At 37.5% G+C, this 22,129-nt stretch overlaps 1 protein-coding gene across 8 annotated transcripts in view; it reads right to left on the bottom strand.

The window, feature by feature from the left end:
• IDE (insulin degrading enzyme) overlaps positions 1–22,129 on the bottom strand; it is an 84,207-nt gene that overhangs the window by 14,033 nt on the left and 48,045 nt on the right. For all 8 annotated transcript variants that reach the window (XM_081953917.1, XM_081953916.1, XM_081953912.1 and 5 more), the window contains 8 exons: positions 16,981–17,125; positions 13,437–13,547; positions 12,762–12,882; positions 6,662–6,753; positions 5,397–5,508; positions 4,226–4,393; positions 1,948–2,220; positions 1,036–1,097 (listed from right to left, as the gene is read on the bottom strand). In XM_081953917.1, coding sequence (XP_081810043.1) covers positions 1,036–1,097; positions 1,948–2,220; positions 4,226–4,393; positions 5,397–5,508; positions 6,662–6,753; positions 12,762–12,882; positions 13,437–13,547; positions 16,981–17,125 — 1,084 coding nt within the window. The remainder of the gene's footprint in view (positions 1–1,035; positions 1,098–1,947; positions 2,221–4,225; positions 4,394–5,396; positions 5,509–6,661; positions 6,754–12,761; positions 12,883–13,436; positions 13,548–16,980; positions 17,126–22,129) is intronic.

Here is a 22,129-nt window from a genome sequence, read left to right on the forward strand (position 1 = left end):
TGGAATTCAACATTATGCAAATACAAGTAATAGAACAAAGTCACACTAAGAGATAAAGTAGAAGAATGTGGGTTAGACAGCATCACCACCAGATGGATTCATAACGGGCTGACCAACCACACTCAATGTGTAGTTCTCAATGGAACTGCATCTACATGGAGGGAAGTATGCAGTGGAGTACCCCAAGGCTCTGTTTTAGGCCCAGTACTCTTCAACATCTTCATCAATGATTTGGATGAGGGAATAAATGGGGAACTCATCAAATTTGCAGATGACACCAAGCTAGCAGGACTAGCCAATACTCCAGGAGACAGGCTAAAGATACAGAAGGATCTTGACAAACTTGAACATTGGGCACTATCTAATAAAATGAAATTCAATGAACTGGGTATGTCTAGTTTAATGAAAAGAAGGACTAGGGGAGACATGATAGCCGTGTTCCAATATCTCAGGAGTTGCCACAAAGAAGAGGGAGTCAAACTATTCTCCAAGGCACCAGAGTGTAGAACAAGAAGCAATGGGTGGAAACTAATCAAGGAGAGAAGCAACTTAGAACTGGAGAGAAATTTGCTGACAGTGAGAACAATTAATCAGTGGAACAGCTTGCCTCCAGAAGTTGTGAATGCCCCAACACTGGAAGTCTTTAAGAAGATGTTGGATAGCCGTTTGTCTGAAACGGTATAAGGTTTCCTGCCTAGGCAGGGGGTTTGACTAGAAGACCTCCAAGGTCCCTTCCAACTCTGCTATTGTATTGTATTGTATTGTATTGTATTGTATTGTATTGTATTGATTTCTTTGCTGAATAGTTAACCTTTTACTAGAATCCGCATAGCTTGTTAAAGCTCTTAAAAGAATCAGTATAATATTTATTAAGAACCTTATCTATTAACATCTAAATGGCAATTATTAGATAATTAAAATATGAAATTGTTTGGTATTTGTTGTTTCCCGTATATTTATTTACAAGTACATTATATCTTAGTATTACAAATATGTCTTTTAATAATAATTTAACCGGAACCTAGATCAACTTACCTTATAAAACTGCACTATATTATCCTTAGTAAGGGTTTTGAGATATGCCACTTCAATGTTATCTGGAACAAAGTTAACAAATTTAGTATGCACAAAATATGCAAGTTTGATGTGTGCAGGTTTTCATGGCTAACAAATCTTTTAAAATCATCCAACCTGGCTCCCATTGCCATAACTGCTGGCAAAGAATGTAATGTTTTAAATGGATAACCTTGCATTTTAACACTTCAGTCTAACTCTTCAGTCTATCTGATGTTATCTAATTTGGCAATAAAACATTTGCAAGAAAACCACTAAGCTCAGACAGTACCAAGGACCCCAAAGTTAAGCCCTGGACTACAAGTATTCCATTGGTAATACTCCAGTCTATCCACATTATCTATGCCCTGCATGATTTTATAAACCTCAATCCTGTCACTCTTTATCCTTCATTCCATACTAAACCACCTCAATTGCAGTATGGAAGCTGTAGGCCACTAAATATTTTTATCATCCTCTCTTGCATGATTTCTGTAATAATTCAGAATTGTACAAAATGTTCAAAGGGTAAAATAGTAATAGCACTTATATACCATTTCACAGTGCTTTACAGCCCTCTCTAAGCAGTTTACAGAGCCAGCACGTTGCTTCCAATAATATGGGTCCTCATTTACCCACCTCAGAAGGATGGAAGGCTGAGTCAACCTTGAGCCGGTGAGAATTGAGAATTGCCGAACTGCAGCCGGCAGCCAGCAGAAATAGCTTGCAGTACTCCATTCTAACCACTGCGCCACCACGGCTCATATTCCAGTGTTGAGACTGTTGCTAATTTTAAAACTATAATAGGAATGATCATGGAAGGTGGGATTTCAGTTGATCTCTAATATTCTTGTTTCCAATTAGCTCATGGTAACCTTAGTTTTTTATTCTTACCTCTATCAAAGTTATATTGCTGGGAAATGATTTCATTCCAATACTTTGCACACTCGGCAGATAGTTTCTTTGGTTTGTCAAGGCGACGAATTGCTAAAGCCTGGATATGTTTCTGGAAAGCTTCTTCAGACATCTCTTCTATAGATTTCTCCATGGTTTTTAAAAAGGCTTCAACCCTGCTTTCTAAGTAGTGTGGGGGCTTTTCTGACTGGATGATGAACCGCAGACCTTGGACACCATTAGCCCTCCGTGGACCACTGAACACAATGTAACCTGGGGTGGGTGGGAGAGGAGTCAACATATCAGCAATTGCAATCTCTTACCATTCTTTTGTCAAGAAAAAAAAGGCTTCAAATTCTTTTCTTGCATCCTGACCTTTAATTAAAATTTTAATTTAACATTGAATTTTAGCATAACTTTTAATAGCTATTGAAATCAAACTGTTAACTGGACTTCTGGTGAGATGGTGGCACGGGAGATTGCATTTATGTGAGCTCCAACTGATAATTTAAATTTTTTTTCTATAAATATTGGTAGGAGTTGGGTTTTTTTAATGAAGCACACAGCATCATTATCAGCTGTGGTTTGACTGTGACAAGCTAAATTTACTGCAGAAGTATGAATTTGGAGGCAAAACAATATGGTACTTCTAGACTGTTTTCCAGAACCACCATTGATAATAGAAGGATCTTCTGACTTATAATTGATGTTAAAAAATGTTGTGGAGGGAAAATAGGAGGAGGAAGAAATATTTTGTATGTTTGTTGCACTGACAAAGTAATAAAGGCTGGATTTAAAAAAAAACTCTAATAATAAAATATTTCCATAAACACCTTTTTCTAATTCAACTTTGTTTCATACTACCGTTTAATTTTTTGAGAAAGACCCAACCTCCATACCCTTCACGTCCCATCCTACCTTGCCAAGTAAGATTTCCCACTGGATACAACCAGTATTTGTGTTATTTCAAGCAGTTAATATTTGGTATTACATTAAAGACTCTTTATTAACAAAGAGGAGAGCTACTGCACTACAAGGACTGGAATTTTGATCACTGAGCAAAGTATTTGTTAAACAAGACACCTATGGGACTGCTTCACTCAATTGCTGTAATCCCAGCACTCCTGGTTACGGCCGTTAAGTGATTACGGCAGTTAAGTGCAGGAACTGGGTATGTTTAGCTTAAGAGAAAGGACTAGGTGAGACATGATAGCAGTGTTCCAATATCTCAGGGGTTGCCACAAAGAAGAGGGAGTCAAACTATTCTCCAAGGCACCTGAGGGTAGAACCAGAAGCAATGGGTGGAAACTAATCAAGGAAAGAAGCAACTTAGAACTGAGGAGAAATTTCCTGACAGTTAGAACAATTAATCAGTGGAACAGCTTGCCTCCAGAAGTTGTGAATGCCCCAACACTGGAAGTCTTTAAGAAGATGCTGGATAGCCATCTGTCTGAAACGGTATAGGGTTTCCTGCCTAGGCAGGGGGTTGGACTAGAAGACCTCCAAGGTCCCTTCCAACTCTACTATTGTATTGTATTGTATTGATTGCCTCAGTCATTAAGCAAACAGGGCAAAAGAGCAAACTGCAAGAAGTAAACTGCTCTGGCAGGCTGCAGGAACAAAGCTCAGACCTCAGGATCTAAGCTCTATTTTTCCACCCTACTGAAAATATTCCTCTCCCCTCCATGTGTAGCCTCTTTTGGAGTTATATACTGTAATATTCTTCAAATTTAATTAGCCTCTTTTGATATTAAATATGGCATAAGTGATAAATCTTGGTTTGAATGAGAGCTTCTCAATGGCATTGCCTAGCTTGTAGAGAAGTTGTGCTTGTAAAGATTTTGTTAGTCCCAAACTGATTGCCCTCTAGTTAAGATTAAGTTGTAATTTTTACAGATATTTTTGGGGGTTCAATTATTATGCTTTTAGTATGTTTTATTTTTATTTCAAAGCCCAGGAGATTGTGAGTTCTAGACTAAGCATCCATTGCAGAAGAATCTGCTTCCCGCCATTTCTTTCAGTTTTATTGAGAACCAAACATGATCACATTTTAGTTTACAGTGTTTTTGAGACTTTGTGTTCTCACAAAGGCAGCAAAATCAGTTAAGTAAATAAACCACACAGCCCTAAATAGCTGATTATCAATCATTTGTTCTTAATCACCTGTTGTGCTATAGGTGGGATTCTTAATGAAAGGTTGCAACAGCAAATTAGCTTATAATAATTGATTTAAAATATATAGTGATCTTAACAGAGACACATATAAACAAAAGCTCACCTAGTTGTTCCTTAGTGCGCAGAGTATTAAAGCAAGGCTCTGAGACAATTTGACAGAAGAGCTCCAAAAACATATTCTCCGAAGTGCTTTGCATATCTGTTTGATAATATATTTCTATTCCACAATTATTATGAACTTCATTCCTCTGTTGATAGACGAACCATCCTCCTAAGAAAAAAGTGAGGAGTGTGCAAAAGAAATGGATTTAGTCTGTAGGGAGAATCTTATGTTCTATTTAGTGTAGGCTAGCAAAGTACAGCACTGTAGAACATTATTTAATATAAATATCCAGGTCAAATATATTTATTTGTTTTGTGCAACCTGGCATTTCTTAAATATATAATCAGTTTTAAAATTCCAAGGCACCTTGACAAAAGACAGGCTGATTGCAATTCTAGAATCAGTGGTCTAAACACATCTCAAGGTGTCAGATTAAAAAATGCACCTTTATTTTATGTATGGAATAAAAGCACACAACCACTGCACTTTTAGTAGAATCAATTGATCAGATGCACAAACATTTCAAACAAATGCCAAGGAAGCTCTAGGTATACAACAGTTTCAATCTGTGCATTATCAAAATGAGTGTGACTGCCCCACTACAATATTGATTGTACGCCGCCCCGAGTCCTTCGGGAGAGGGTTGCGGCTAATCAAATAAAAATTATTATTATTATTATTATTATTATTATTATTATTATTATTATTATTATTATTATTATTATTATTATTATTATTATTATTATTATTATAATATACACTACTATCAGTTTAAGTAAGATGGATCCCCTCTTATACTACTGAAAGAATAAGTCTCATGTTTAAGGGTTTTTTTTTTAAAGAAGAAATTTTTATTTTTAAACAAACAAGCACAGACAAACATAAAACTGCAGAAGTATATTTGATTGTGAATGTGTTAGCAGCTAGAAATTGTATTTGCAAAAATATTGGAAAATGGGAAAATACCAATGCAGGATGATTAAGGGTTTTTTCAAGGGAGCAAATCATGGGGTTGATTCTCACATATCTGCAGCACAAATTTGAAATTAAACGAATTTTAAAAAACAAAAATAGCTGAAGACATAATTATCCTTCTTCATTGCAAGCTATAGTATATACACTATGAAACTTTAAATGAAGCATTTTATAGCTGATAAGCTAAACCACTTACTATCAGGCAGCTGTACTTCCCTATATCTTACTAGCTGGCTGGGAAGCAGAGGTTTTGTATGAGCATGCTCAATGAGCGTGTCTTCAACCATTTGCATAACTCCTAATGCAGCCTGGAAAAAAGAAGAAATTCATTGCAGATTTTATTCACTGCCTGATCATTCTTCATCTGTCTGTGACAACAGCAGAAGGGTAACAGATTTGACCGCAACAGCAAAACTAGGAATGAGAAAGGAGACGCTCTCTTGCAAATGTTAAATCTGAAAGCTGAAACCATACATATGAATGCTACTCAGCATTCAGAAATAAAAGGGAGAATTCCTCATTGTATCTGCTGTTTAAAATGTAAAAAGCTTAAAATATTTACACAGTCATTGCATACTTAGTTTCTGTTTTCAGCTTCTTAATAATTTAAGATGAAATTGTTCTTTGGTTCATCATCCTTTTCATTTATGGTAAATCTGTCAATGTTTTCCTGCTTCACCCTCCTTGACTTGCATGAGCTGTATCATTTTATACTGCGCTGTTTCTCCCAGTTTTGTGCACAGAGCACTTTGCATATTTATTTGAATTAACATTTCCTTAAGGCGCTGGCATGCTTAAGCCTCATACCTGGATCCTATTTGCTTCATGTGAATGGGATAGTGTAATACAGACAGATGGATGCCAAAATGCCTTTTATTTCACCATGCAGAAAAGCTAACAACAAAATGGCTAAATGAATTCCGAATCAAAAGTATTTATAAGAGAAGGTGACTTAAAAATTACTAAATAAAATGAAGATATAATAAGATGCACACTAAGATTATATGGCACCAATCTGAGAAATGGTAAATAGTCTGACATTACAATTTTATTATAAAAGAGATGAAACACCTCACATTTCAATTGTGTGTATATTTGGAAATAAATCCTATTAAATGTAATATACTTCAGTCCAAATGAATGGATTTTGCAGAAATATTAGAACTAATTATCACATATCCAAATTATCGTAGATGAAAGCATGTGTAAGATGCAAAACAAAAATAATTGGTTAGCTACCCTCAGCATGAAACATATAATGCCCATTTTGCAAAATATGTACCGTATGCCAATACTATATAACTATCCTCCAATTTATTGATATGATACATTTACTGTTAATATTACAATATTGAACATTAAGGTAATACACTAAAATAAGGTTATTATTTAAAATTAACAAAAACTAAGATTTGGGGGAAAATAGGTAATAAATATCATTCAAAGCACATCAAAACCAACCTGTTTTGTTATATTGCCATGGAGAAGTGCTTCAATATGTAACCGTGACAACAGTTGTGAAATAAAGGCCTTGAGGCGAGGAAGAGTGACATCTACAATAGATATGTAGATATTTAAAATCAAATGCATTTTCCATTTGAAGGAGAGAGAAAAACACATTATCTTAAAATACAATGTATTTCTTAGCTTAGGAAGTAGAAAGAAAAAAAATATAATAATCAACAAAAAAACCAGTGAGTGTTTTCTTCACATATATTCATATTTAGGAAATGTTGCACTCTATCTTGCTGTGCTCACAGTATGCCTTGCTCAGAATTCATATCTGGTTTGACCCAGATTTCAATATGTAAAAGGCAAAAAAAGACAGCTTTCTGTGCAATCAAACTAAACCCACACCCATCTTCAAAATTAGTCATTTACATGATGGTTGAAGACAAAAGTCCAAGCTGTTACTGACTAAAGAATGTAGCACTCTTGAAAGGTACATAACGCCCTGACATCTTCATAACAGTGATTAAAAATGTTGGTTATTTTGATATTATATTTTAGCACATATCTGTATGTTACAAATATCTTTCTACATCTGAGGGTATCTCATTTATGTTGGGTATCAAATACCAAAATTGAGAATTATCAGAATGATAGTATAATGTGTCTAGAAGGCACAAAAATGAACAATGCTATGTTACAGCTATTACTTTATTTCTGGCACATTCATGCCAACACAGGTACACACCTACACACCTTTGCAACTATCTCTCAGACAGACGCAGACAAGCATTTGATGTAGAGATTAAGGTATTAGACTGGAATCTTAAGAGACCATGGGTTCTAGTGCTTCCTGAAGCATGAAGGTCATCTGGTGACTTTAGTTGAGTCATTTTCATTCAGCCCAACTCATTAGACTGGGTTGTTGTGGGGGAAATAGTAGGCCAGAGCATTACGTATGCTGCCATGAATTGTACCAAACAAAGGCAGACTACAATAGTAACAATACCGTGTTTCCCCAAAAATACGACCTGTCCTGCTAATAATAAGCCCATGCCTGGTTTTTGCCTGGTTTTTGAGATGGGTGTAAATATACGCCCTCCCCTGAAAATAAGCCCTAGTGAAAGGGTGCCGTGGCAAGTACAGGAGGAAGCCCTTCCCTTCCCTGGTCACCTCAGTGCTTCTCGGCTCCTTAATTGGATCAGTTGAGCCGATCCGGCTACCATTCAAAAAACAGCTGATTTGCGGGTGCTGCTGAGGCCATGGCGTCCAGCAAGTGCGGCTACTTTTGCCATCGATTACAGCCACAAAAGCAGCAGGAGGCCAAGTGATGCACCCCACGCGCCTCGCACGGCCTTCCAAAGGGTACTCTAGCAGCAGTTATCCACAATTTTTTAATCATTATTTCGTCCCGACCCACGTGGCCCAGTGAGCCACATGGATCGGGACAAAATAAGGGTAAAAAAATTGTGGATAGCTGCTGCTAAAGTACCCTTTGGAAGGCCGGTTTGAGTCTCCTGCTGCAAAAGTGGTTGCGCCCGAGACTGCTTTTGGGAGAGGAGGCAAAGGGGAAGCAATCAGCTTCATCTCGCCCTTGCCCTCAGCCCCGCCCTTCGGCTGAGCTCAAGCTGAGAAGTGGCCCGCAGGGTTTCAGGAGCAAAATTGAGGCTGACAGGAGTCAGGGCAGGGGGGAATGTCCAGTGTGGGCCCAGCGCTCTTCTTTCCTTGGAAACGGAATCTTGGGAGTGGGAAACGGCATTCCCAGGAAGGGTGGGTATGTCGGTATGTGTATAAAAAACACAAAGCGAGGGAGCCAGCAGCCGCGGATTAAGGAGCTTTGTGAAACATTACGCCTACACGCAAAGTTTGGCAAGGAAGGGAGAAGAGATACTTCCTTCTCTTGGCAGTGTTTTGCTTCAAAATATTTGAGAATCAGCCAAAGAGAAGGAAGAATGAGACCTGCAAGGAGATGCTGCCGACACTGCTGCCTGCAGAGACACAGGCAGAGCAAAGTTCATTGAAGACTTAACCAGCCAGCCCACAAGACTATCTGAAGTGGGAGGGGGAGGAGATTTCCTGCACATTGGCAGCGGCGTCTTCTCACAAGGCTTCTTCTGACATCCCCAGTTGTATGGATTTCCATGCCTTCCTTTACGGGATGTTGCTTCGTACCTGGGACATCAGGAGAAGCCATGTGAGGAGACGCCGCTGCCAATGTGCAGGAAATCCCCCCCCCCGCAGATCATCCTTTCAAAACGTAGTTACACCAGGATGAAGAGGTGGCTGGAGGCGGCATTTGCATCGGGTTGGGCTTTCTTTGCAAGGCGGACAATCTGGGGAGCAAGATATTTAGGAAGCCTGGGCTGGTGTGGGTCCGTTTCTCCAGTGAAGCATCTGATTCATCCCCAGGGGTGAACGTTTCACCCTTTGTCATCTCTCTGCCCTGGCTTGGAAGCTGCAGAAGCCTGCTATGCCCGGGGAGGAGAGGGAGAAGTGACAGCAAGAGGAGCCACGTCTCGCTCCACACCTCTCACGTCTCCTCCACCCCACCTGCCATCCCTCTCGCTAAAGAGATGGTGGGGAAGCGAAGCATCCTGGATTCTGTTAGCATTGGGGCGGGGTGGGAGGAGTTGGGCTGCGAGACATGCGTCCTACCCGAGACTTGCAGCTCCATCGTGTTTCTCTCTGTTTTGTCCAGGGAAGTTGAACTCGCGAGATTTTTTTTACAGGGTGCTTCCCTGGACAAAACAGCGAGAAACACGACGGAGCTGCAAGTCTCGGGTAGGACACGTTTCTCGCAGCCCAACTCCTCCCACCCTGCCCCAATGCTAACAGAATCCAGGATGCTTCCCTTCCCCACCGTCTCTTTAGCGAGAGGGGTGGCAGGTGGGGTGGAGGAGACGTGAGAGGTGTGGAGCGAGACGTGGCTTCTCTTTTCGTCTCTTCTTCCCCCCTCGCCGGGCATGGCAGGCTTCCTCTGCAGCTTCCAAGCTGCGGCAGAGAGGAGGCAAAACGCTCACCCCTGGGGATGAATCAGACGCTTCACTGGAGAAACTGCCCCACGCCAACCCAGGCTTCCTAACTCTCTCACTCCCCAAATTGTCCCCCTCGCAAAGAAAGCCCAACCCAACACAGGGCGGTGACAGGACACATCAGAGCAGTGCCGGCCAGCCGCTCATCCGGCACAAATAAGACCCCCACCTCCCCCACCCTCGATAATAAGACCAAGGCCATATTTTGTGGGTCAAAATAAAATACGACCCTGTCTTATTTTCAGGGAAACACGGTACTAATACTAATATATGCTTGTAGTACAATACCAAAACAACTAGAGCACCACTTGAACACAATCAGCATTGACAAAATCACCATTATACAATCTCAAAAGGCAGCTTTATTTAGAACAGCTTACATCCCGAGACCATATCTTTAATATTATTAAATGACACATTCCTATCTAAGCCCTCAGAAGGTGGACAAAAATGCCAAATCCAGTCTGGATGACTATGCAACCAATCATACATTTCTATCTGGATGCTTTTTACTACCCTGTTTCCCTGAAAATAAGCCCTCCCCGGATAATAAGCCCAATTGGGCTTTTGATTGCATGCGCTAAAATAATCCCTCCCCTGAAAATAAGCCCTCCCTGAAAATATTGCAACACAGCAGCAGCCATGAGGTGACCACACTTGCTACCTTCTGCACCTCAAAAATAATAAGGCTTCCATGAAAATAAGGCCAAGTGCTTATTTCGGGGGTCAAAAGAAAATAAGACCCTGTCTTATTTTCGGGGAAACATGGATATACTGCAATGCATTCCGTGGGATATGCCTTTTAATATCAATCTTTTCACACATTTTGATAGAACCTGTTTTAGACCTTTAACTACTCATTAATTTACCCAAAGTAATCAGCCATCAATAAACAGACAAAAAATGATATGCTTAGTCCAAATTCACCAACTTCCTATTATTATAGACATGCATAGTGGGAAAGGTAGAAAAACAAAACTAAACACAAGCTAGGTAGAGGAAAGAAAGAAATGTGATCAATTCTTTTACAAAGGAAATCCTGTCTTTCTTCCTCATAAAACTGTAACTCACAAAGCGTCTAATACTAAGATGAATATGGGTTGCGATAGTAAGAGAAAATCATCACATTTTGTAAATCATGTTTATCATGTAGATTCTATACTCTTTTCCTATACAGGTGAAACTCAAAAAATTAGAATATCGTGCAAAAGTTCATTTATTCCAGTAATGCAACTTAAAAGGTGAAACTAATATATGAGATAGACTCATTACATGCAAAGCAAGATAGTTCAAGCCGTGATTTGTCATAATTGTGATGATTATGGCTTACAACTCATGAAAACCCCAAATCCACAATCTCAGAAAATTAGAATATTACATGCAATCAATAAAACAAGGATTGTACATAGAACAATATTGGACCTCTGAAAAGTATAAGCATGCATATGTACTCAGTATTTGGTTTGGGCCCCTTTTGCAGCAATTACTGCCTCAATGCGGCCTGGCATGGAAGCTATCAGCCTGTGGCACTGCTGAGGTGTTATGGAAGACCAGGATGCTTCAATAACGGCCTTCAGCTCTTCTGCATCGTTCGGTCTCATGTCTCTCATCTTTCTCTTGGCAATGCCCCATATTCTCTAGAGGGTTCAGGTCAGGCAAGTTTGCTGGCCAATCAAGCACAGTAACCCTACGGTCATTGATTTGTTTTGGTGCTTTTGGCAGGGTTGGCAGGTGCCAAGTCCTGCTGGAAAATGAAGTCAGCATCCCCATAAAGCTCGTCTGCAGAAGGAAGCATGAAGTGCTCCAAAATCTCTTGGTAGACCCTGGATTTAATGAAGCACAGTGGACCAACACCAGCAGATGACATGGCTCCCCAAATCAACACAGACTGTGGAAACTTCACACTGGACTTCAAACATCTTGAAGTATATGCCTCTCCATTCTTTCTCCATACTCTGGTTCCTTGGTTTCCAAATGAGATGCAAATTTGCTCTCATCAGAAAAGAGGACTTTGGACCACTGAGCAACAGACCAGGTCTGTTTTTCTTTAGCCCAGGTAAGACGCTTTTGACGTTGTTTGTTGTTCAGGAGTAACTTGACAAGAGGAATGCGACATTTGAAGTCCATGTCCAGAATCCATCTGTGTGTGGTGGCTCTTGATGCACTGACTCCAGCCTCAGTCCACTCCTTGTGAAAGTCCCCAACACTTTTAAATTGCCTTTTCCTGACAATCCTCTCCAAGCTGCAGTCATCCCTGCTGCTTGTGCACCTTTTTCTTCCACACTTTTCCCTTCCACATCACTTTCTATTAATGTGCTTTGATACAGCACTTTGGGAACATCCAACTTCTTTTGCAATTACCTTGTTAGGCTTTCCCTCCTTATGGAGGGTGTCAATGATGGTTTTCTGCACAACTGTCATATCAGCAATCTTTCCCATGATTGTGATTCCTACTGAACCAGACTGAGAGACCATTTAAAGGCTCAGGAACCTTTTGCAGATGTTATGGCTTAATTATCTGCTGAGAGTGGGACACTTTGAGCCTGGAATATTGCACCTTTTCACAATATTCTAATTTTTCAAGTTTCACCTGCACATAGTAAGGGGACAGCTTCAATCCCAATTGTAAAGCAAACTTCAATCCCAATTGTAAAGGAAAACTGTATTTAAATAATAAGTAAAAAACAAATGGGCACCAATATCGAAAATTTATTTTAAAAATTGAATTTGAATTTGTATTATCTGTTGAAATACATAAATTGTTTTCTGTAGACTTATTTTCACATCCGTGTAAATCATCACAAAACATGTCATCCTTTATTACTTTCTACCTTACCACTATATAATTTACACTGTGCACTTTATGTAAACATTGTTCTTTACGAAAGGATGCTTCATGTAAGTTGTACATATAAGAGAGAGGGAGGAGGAGGGAGGGAGGGAGGGAGGGACAACTCCTCACAGCAATCACAATGTCCAAATACTCCACAAGATATTAGGGCATATTTCCTTTAAAGTAAACCAAATTAACTTACCAAATAACATAGAAATCATGCAATTTAGATTTGGCAAAATCTTACCATCTAAAGCTTCTTTTAATTCATTTTTGGTCCATGCAACTTCTGTCATTAAGAGCCGAAGGTAATACATTGCATGCTCATGTGGCTGTTCAGCTCGAAAGTTGTTAAGTGATCGCATATACTATTAAAAACAAAAGCCAAGGCAAAATGTAGTTTTTCAATAAACTTCACTGATTTAATCACTTTCATACTCAAAATAAGCATTCAAATAAATATAGAAGGAACTATGGTTCCTTCTTCATCAAGACATGAAACCAGGAAGGGAGATTGGTTAATAAAACAGCCCTAAAATTGGACATTTTTAATAGTCAAAAGGGTGTAGCTGAGGAATCAGGAAATCACTGCAATGAGTGAAAAATCCATCCCTAATAAATGAGATGGTGAGCATTTATTTATAGCATGGATTCTTAGCCTTTTGCAAACTGAAGGGCTAAGGGTCACAGGCTTACATTGCCTACTCAAGTCACTGATTAGTGAAGATCATTCCCTATTAAGTGTTCAGGATTCTAACTTTAGTTTAGAATTATGCATTGTGCCCACCCATTTGTTGCCCTTTTCAACAAATGTTCATTTTTACGGCACAGAAATAGAACAATTCATGTTTAATGCCTTTCTTTTTTTTCATAGATAGGGCGTTTGTCATTCTAATAGGATCAAACTTTTCAGATGGCTTACCGCCTCCTTGATAATTTCAAACCGCTTTTCATCAACCTCGAAGGTAGCCATTTTCTCAATGATCTTCTTCAGCAGAATATGTTGCTTGTCATTATAACCTTTTACAGAAAGCTACACAAAGAGAATACATAAGTAGTTGTATACTTTAAGTATCCCTTCCATCTATTAAAAGAAAAGATCTCGAATAAGAGCAATAGGCACCAACCAACATTGGGGAATTCTCTCCCTCCAATCAATAGAAATCCAATTTAAACTTTAATTGCACAGCATTACATATATGATGTTATGATGATTTGTTTCCTTCTCTGAATGCAAACAATTTGAGTTAAACATAGTGGGATTTAGATTACAATGGAAAATACATTGTACCATGTTGCAGAGTAAAGTTTAATGTGGTGGTATGCAATTGGTTTGTGGGGGGGAAATAGTATTTTTTTAAAAAACGATGTTGATATGGTTTGAGAGAAGAGTAAACAAACTTAGTTTTTTTCCCTTCAAGTAAAGACTAAAAGTACTCTTATTATTTATTACCTTACTATTACAGAAAAATATGAAAGAAAAACTTTCCACTCAATGTTACTAACACAGAACAGTTCACAGGGTTTTTATTAAGGTAAAGCAGAGTATCAGAATACTTAATTCATGAATATGACAGATTACTAAACTATGGTACTTCATAAAGTGGTTAACTGTAAACCATATAAATATTTTAACACTGTCATTTAAAATTATGTTAATAATATATATTATCATTACTCATCACTCTGAATAATTCAGTGTTTGCATACATAAGTGAAGAATGGATGTTTACTTCTTTTAGTCTGTTGGACATCCTCTGTTATATTGTAATACAGAAATAATTAAGCATAAAAACTGAAGTATACCTTTTAATAGAACACAGCTCCAGTCTCTGAATATAACATTTTAAAATGAATATTTATGATACAAGAAAAAATGAAAATGACATGGTAGATGAATTAAGAAGCAATTTTATCTTTGTTGATCCATTTGTGATCCAAAAATATAAGATACAGAAACACTGCTGAAGCAAAATACCGTATTTTTGGAGTATAAGACGCACCTTCCCCCCCCCCCAAAAAAGATGGTGAAAATCTGGGTGTGTCTTATACACTGAATACAGCATTTTTGGCCTCCCGAAACCTCGCCTCCACACATCCTGTTTTTCGCAAAAAAGGGCACGCAGAAGGTTTGGGAGGCCTGCAAAGTGCTCTTGGGGACTGGGGAGGGCAAAAATGAGCAAAAAAATTGGGGCGTTTTTTGCTTGTTTTTACCTCCCGTCCCCCAGCCCCCAAGCCTATGCATGGCCTGTTTTTTGCAAAAAACGGGTCCATTTTCACAAAAAACAGGCTGGTTTTTTGCTCATTTCCCTCCCCCCAGCCCCCAGAAGCACTCTACTAGCCTCCCAAAGCCTATGCATGTCCTGAGTTTTTGCAAAAAAAATGGGCCCATTTTTGTGAAAAACGGGCTGCTTTTTGCTCATTTTTGCCCACCCCCCCCTCCGCCAGGAGCACTTTGCAGGCCTCTCAAACTCTCTCCATGCCCAATTTTTCACAAAAAATGGGGCTTGCAGAGGGTTTGGGAGAGCGTCAGAGTGCAAAAACCTTTTTAAAAATGTACCTCTTCAAAATCTTGGTGCGTCTTATACTCCGGTGCATCTTACACTCTGAAAAATACGGTAGTTTAGAATGCAGGTTGCCATACTAGGTACAGCATTTCAAGTTTAAACTGAAACTACGATGTTGTTTAAATTGTATTTTAGTTACAACAGAAGAGACTATTATAGCTAAAGGTCAAATAGCTAAGTTTTTTTGGTGCTGAGGTGTATATTTTTTTGCCAGGCTAGGAAACCCCACCAGTGGGGAGTAGGTTTGCTGGCTGTTTGTATATATTGTGTCTTGCCCTATCTGTAGTGGATGCTTCCACCTTGATTATTCTTTAATTAAGGTAAACTTGGAAGCTATGTATTCAGCCATATCAGCCTTCAACAGACACAAACAGCCTAGAACACATGCTGTCTAGCAACCAACACGCAGATAAGCAGAAAACAGCACCACATAAACAGTAAAGGAGGAAATAATATCCCATTCAAGAAACCATCAAAGAAAAAATCATATACCCCAGCAAAAGTGTTTGGGCAAGCTACAAACAGCCAGCATACTCCATTCTTCTTTGTATTGCTTCCTAGCCCGGAAATAAAATGTCTGCAAGAAAATAACTAAGCTCAAAGAGCACTGGAGAACCCAATTTTTTACTCAATTTTTAACACTCCATTATACAATATTTATACAATACACACTTCTTTCAAAACATCTTTTCTTCAGACAATAACATTAAACTCTTTAAAGAAGTGACAATTAAAACGTTAAACAAAACAGATATTTTATATTTGACCAAAAATCTCAGGTATTGATGATATACTGTATAAGAAATTTTTATTTGTAAAAATAAATAAGCTCAATTTATAATACTCAAGTTACCCTAACAAGCAATTTTTCTACAGCCAATAATGCAGTTAGTGGTGTTTAGTTCAGTGAAATGTTTAACAAAATAGACTCTACCCTGCAAATGTTTGTGCCTCAATAAACATATTAGACTAACACCACTGTTTATTTTTAATGTAAAGTATCTAAAAGACTGATAATGTAAAAAAGTCAAAGTAATACTTTCCAGGATATTAAATACAGAAGGATGCAAATTAGAAATGTCTTACAAAGCACTATATGGCCACAAAAAAGCACTGCAATCATAGCTAAACCAAGCATATTTTTCCAGACACTTCCAGATAAGAGAGATGCAAGAAATACAGAACTGGTAGCTGGTTATGCAAAAAATATTGAAAAAAGCAAGCGTTTTCCAAGTGCATAACTCTCAAGCCATCTCACTTCTTTCTACTCCTCCATCTTACTTACAAGTATTGCATTCATTGCTGATGCAATGAAATAGCTCAAACCTGAGAGGCGTGCTGCATATGTATACTCTTTTAAATCATCCTTCAACAACCTCATTAATAGGTATGTCATGTTGCAATGGAGAGGGTCAATATAAAGGTAGCGACTAACAAAAAGAAAAAAAGGATGCTTTGATACTTCGTGACATGATAATGGATGAAGAAACATGACTGAAGAGTATGTATATGCAGCCTCATAACCATTATTTCTGGGAATGAAATACTAATGTAAAATAAGGAATTTATTTCCTTGTTAACATTAACGATTTAACTTCTGGAAGAAAGAAGTAGAATCTGAACTCCAATTTGGGCTAAATTTCATTTAATTTCATTAATTTAATGAATGATATAAAATGAAATGAAAAAATCTGAATATGAATGGGAATCTTGAAGACTAAGAATATTTCATGTAAAATCCAAATTATGAGAAATTAGAAATCAAGGTTGAAAAAGGAAATTTAAAATTAGATCCGCAATTGGGAAAATCATTTTTAAAATGTTTCCAGCAAATCAAATTGTTTGATTCCTGGAAGTAAATTTAAGACTCTTAAGAGTCTTCTTGATGTTTGTACTTACATACATCCCATAGATGGTATTTTGGAGACCATAGTTCAAGTCAGCTAGTTCTGCTGCATATGCATACTCGTTGAGGGAGTCTTTGAGTAGTTCAAGGTACAAATAGGCCATATTACAATGTAAGGGATCCACGTAAGCAAATGGGCTGGAAGAAAATGTTAGAAGTAAAATATTTGATATAAATAATTCCCAATTCTATAAAACCGCAATACTGGGTCTCAAGGTACGTTAAAAAAAAGTTGGTACTTCCTGTTATGAGTACCATTAAGACAATTCATGAATAGAAAAATACAAAAATGGAGTATTGGTAGCATTGCTACTCTAGATGTGTAAAGGTGAAAGTGGACTTTCATCTATACTGAACATGTTTCAAATTAGACTTTCAGTTAATAATATGTTTTTACTACCATTAATAATGTTTTTTTTTGCTATTTTTTGTAATTTGCTGAGTCTGATCACATCCAGAAGATGTTTGTTAAATACTTATTTGAAACTACTATGTTTTATTTTCTACATTATTTGTTAGCTATATGAAACAGTTAAAATAGTCATTTTAGATTTTGGAAAACAGTATCACTAATAGACGGTCTTTTGTCATTCAATACTAAGGAAGCAAATGATATTCCTGAACTTGACAACTGGCTGAATGTGGATGAAACAATCCGAGATCATAAACAGACAAGATGGAGGTGATGCTGGTCAAGTCCTTAAAATAGAAAACAGAATCTGTTCCAGAAGCAAATGAACTTCCTTTGAAATATCCATGTTGTGATGTCAAAAGAGATGCACTATGTGCTAATTATTCATCTGATCTCAAATCAAACTGTTGATCTGACTTCAAAGGTCCAACTCCTGAATGGCTTAAGAAATCTCCCATCTAAGAAATGATTGGTGTTGTGCAATTGCATGTTCCAATTCTTCATTATCCAATGGACTAATCTGCCAGGATGGCCTGCAAATGTGTTGAATTCTTCTAAGTTTATCCTTGTGATAAACAGAATAAAAGTCTCATTTTATATCTATCCTATTTATTACTTGCAAAGGCTAATTTCATGGGCGTGCATGAAATAGCTTTACACTCACAAATGCCAAACCGTGGAAAGCATTTTAAAGTTATGATTTATGTATTTATTAAATTTATATACCACCCATATCAGTGTTTGGGGCAACTCTAGGATGCTTTTGTAAAAGTATGTATATTTTAATATTTTGCAGATTATACAAAATACATTAATCCGCTTTTCTAAATCTGTTTTTTAAAAGCAGCTCATTGTTTAATTGCTCTTTTTCAATTGGTTGTTCTACACTTTGATGGTTTTTACAGAAAGGATGTATAAATTCACATTTAACTTATATATCACCTAAGTAAAACTTCAGTAAATTGGATTCAAAGTATAAGAAAAATAAATGTTGTGGGTTATTACTAAAATACAACCCTCTTCTATTTTAAGCATACAAGATATGTTTTTTGATCATCTGTAGTACTTAAAAAGTTTCCAATATATTTTTGCAATATCCAGGGAGATAAAATAGTCTGCACAGATAGTGTTATAATAAAGACAACTCAAAGACTCGAGTCATGTTTCAAGCAACAATACTTCTAAAGACCAACAACTTGATGTGGAATGAGGCAGTTTATTGTACAGGGAAGTCTAACTTCTACTTCTTATTTGCATAGGTAGCAATTAAGAGAATACAAAGTTGTCATATTGAAATTGTTATAAAAAGTTTATGGAATAATTTCTCTATTAAAAATAAAAGAAACAAGGTGCACAATTTAACATTAATATTAATATTTAAAATAGCTGAGGGCTGGTAATATGTTGTAACATTTTAACATTTTTAAACATTTCAAATCGTTTATCTAATATGTTTCATTTTTAAGAAAAATGGAAATACTCTAAAAGTCATAGGAAAATTGTCTCACTCACAAATGTCTAATGGACAAAACTATTCTATTTACTGTATGTTTAATTTAAAAAATCATCTTCTACATAATGGGACTTCCTTTCAGAAAAGTTTGAATAGTATTACAGCTATGTTTCTCAAACTTACTGTTGTCATGCAGCAAGTAAATGACCGAACATGCACTCAATTAAACACTCATTCTTAACTGTCAGCCCTCTAGGGTAGCCCAGACTAAGAAACCAATGTCACGTAAGTCAGTACTACTTTTATTCATCACTTTATGCCAGTGTGAAACAGGGAGGGGCTTGTCTGAGACGATTTATCAAATTACTTTTTTGGCCCAGATTCTGACTGCTCTTATCTGATCATTATTTTGGTAGGACTTTTTTTATCTATACACATTTGGAAGTTGGTCTATACATGCATTCTAATCCATAGGAAGAATTCCTTGCTTCTTGAATAATTTATTGTGATCACAGGCTATTCAAATGTACTAAATCTGTAATATATCTAATTAGGTAAAGATTTCCCCTGTCCAGCTGTGTCTGACACTGGGGGATAGTGCTCATCTCCGGTTTTTTAGCCGAGGGAGCCAGGGTTGTTCAAATATACTTCTGTGATCCCGTGATCTACCTGGATTGGCATGCTTTCAATCTGCTAGGTTGACAGGCACTGGGGCAAGAGCAGGAGCTCACCCCATTACATGTTATTTGTGCCTCAAATTGCCAACCTTCCCATTGACAAGCCCAGGTTTTAATCACTAGGCCACTGCACCTCCTTATTATACTTAATTAGCAGCTTTAAATATACAAAATATATTCAAAAAATATAGAGGGAGTCAAACTATTCTCCAAAGCACCTGAGGGTAGAACAAGAAGCAATGGGTGGAAACTGATCAAGGAGAGAAGCAACTTAGAACTGAGGAGAAATTTCCTGACAGTGAGAACAATTAATCAGTGGAACAGCTTGCCTCCAGAAGTTGTGAATGCCCCAACACTGGAAGTCTTTAAGAAGATGATGGATAGCTATTTGTCTGAAACGGTATAGGGTTTCCTGCCTAGGCAGGGGGTTGGACTAGAAGACCTCCAAGGTCCCTTCCAACTCTACTATTGTATTATTGTATTATTATTATTGTATATGTTTAGTAAATGTGGAGCTTTACTGTGCCTAACTAAGTCAGGGGTGTCCAAACTTGGCAACTTTAAGACTTGTGGACTTCAACTCCCAGAATTCCCCAGCCAGCAGCTGGCTGGGGAATTCTGGGAGTTGAAGTCCACAAGTCTTAAAGTTGCCAAGTTTGGACACCCCTGAACTAAGTGGACCTAGGCAGGTTACACATTAGTTGATGTGGGCAATCTGAAATCCCAAAACAGCTCTTTGAAGTTTTGTATTAATTTGATTGATGAATTTTTTTAAAAAAACAGGTTCCTTTTCCTAACAGCAGATGAAGTTATGTTCAATGGTTCAATATATGGAAGTCAACAAGACATTGATGCTCAATGTAGAAAGTCAAGAGAGAGACAGGTTACTACCACAGAACCTATTGCAGACAGATAACCCATGGAAAGGAGGCACACCTACCTTTAAACCTGTTGTATCAGTAGAAGCTGGGGGAAAAACTCAGTTGATTGAATGGACAGTAGTTTTGTGAGCTTTGCAACCATATCGTGACTATTTGATGGTTACCACTTCATAGTAATGTACTATAGGCAGAATTCAAGTTACTGCCACAATTGTGACCAGAATTTTTATAGTAAGTCGGTGCAGACATAAAGCAAGTCATCACTTGACTTGAACCCATTTTTACCCTATTTGTTGCCAGCTGGATGAATCTTGGCCAGTCACTCTCTCTCAGCCTAACCCTCACAAAGTTGTTGTTGTGGGGAAAATAGGAAGAGGAAGGTGTATTGGATGTTTGTCGCCTTGAATTGTGTAAAGGCAGGATATAAACAAACAAAGAGGTCATTAAGCAAGCCAGCTTTGACATTTTCCATCAGAAACCAGCTGGGAAGACTGCAAATTGTAATTATGTGTTTGCAGGATGCTGCAACTGATTGTTAATGTGAGCTGGTTCCCAAGGGCCTAAATTGCAATCCCATGATTATGGATAGTGCAATAATTGTAAGTGTGAAGATAGGTTGTAAATCACTTTTTTCGAGGCGGTCATAACTCTGAATTGTCATTAAACTAACAGTTGTATGTAAGGATTACCTGTATTAAGCAATGATATTCTTTGTTCAAGTACCAGTTAAAACTGTAACTACTGTATCTCATCTTTTAATATATTTTTCATCCTGCCCATTCCTGCACTACATTTTTTACGCAGAGATCCATGACTTACAACCACAATTGGAACCAGAATTTTGGTGATAAGTTGTGATGAGTGTAAGTCAAGTATCCAGGTGATCGGACTCAATGCTACGACCATTTTTAGAGCAATCATAAGTCTGAATCACATAGCTGATTCACGAGCTGTTCATCAGTCCAATTCTATCTTTCTTATTGTCTTTTCTCATTTAAACTCCTGAGGTTTTTATAATCTTCACATTTTTCTTCCTTTTGTAAAACCACAAATATCGGAAATAATAAAAAGACAACTCAGCAAAAACTAACTCTCAGTTTAAGGAATAGTTTCTATTTCTGTTTTATGTCTCATTAGAAAAACAATATACTGTAATACAAAAATTACCATTTCACAATGTTAAATCATCCAGATTTTTTTTCTATATTTCTTCAAAAGCAAAGATCTTAAAATGGGCAATATCAACATTTTTGAAAGTTAATAATTTTTCTAATTTTCTACCTTGGGAGACAAGGTAAGCTTACATTAATAAATTCTGAAGATTGGTTTGCTACATCTATGTGTTGGGAACTATTCAAGTATACCAGCGGGGAGATAGAACAGAGTTCTTTGTTCTTAAAAAGTTCATTGGAAGGAGGTAATTTCAAAAAAAGTAGATAATGCAGGCACACAGGCGGAACTGGACATTCAAAGCAGGGTGGATTTGATTTAAATCAAGTCGATTTAAATCATGATTCAATTCACTAGTAAAAAGGCTTGATTTAAATCAACTCGATTTAAATCATAATTTTTAAACAACAAATATCATCTCTACCCTGCAGCAGCTCCTCCTCTGACCCACTGTTGACTCACCAACAGTCCTAATATTTCAGAACATTACAGCCTCATGCTATATAACTAAGCTCCATTTCATGCTGAATAAACTAAATTATTAATGTA

This window comes from Natrix helvetica (assembly GCF_964273705.1).
Source record: "Natrix helvetica genome assembly, chromosome: 5".
Lineage (NCBI taxonomy): Eukaryota > Metazoa > Chordata > Lepidosauria > Squamata > Natricidae > Natrix > Natrix helvetica.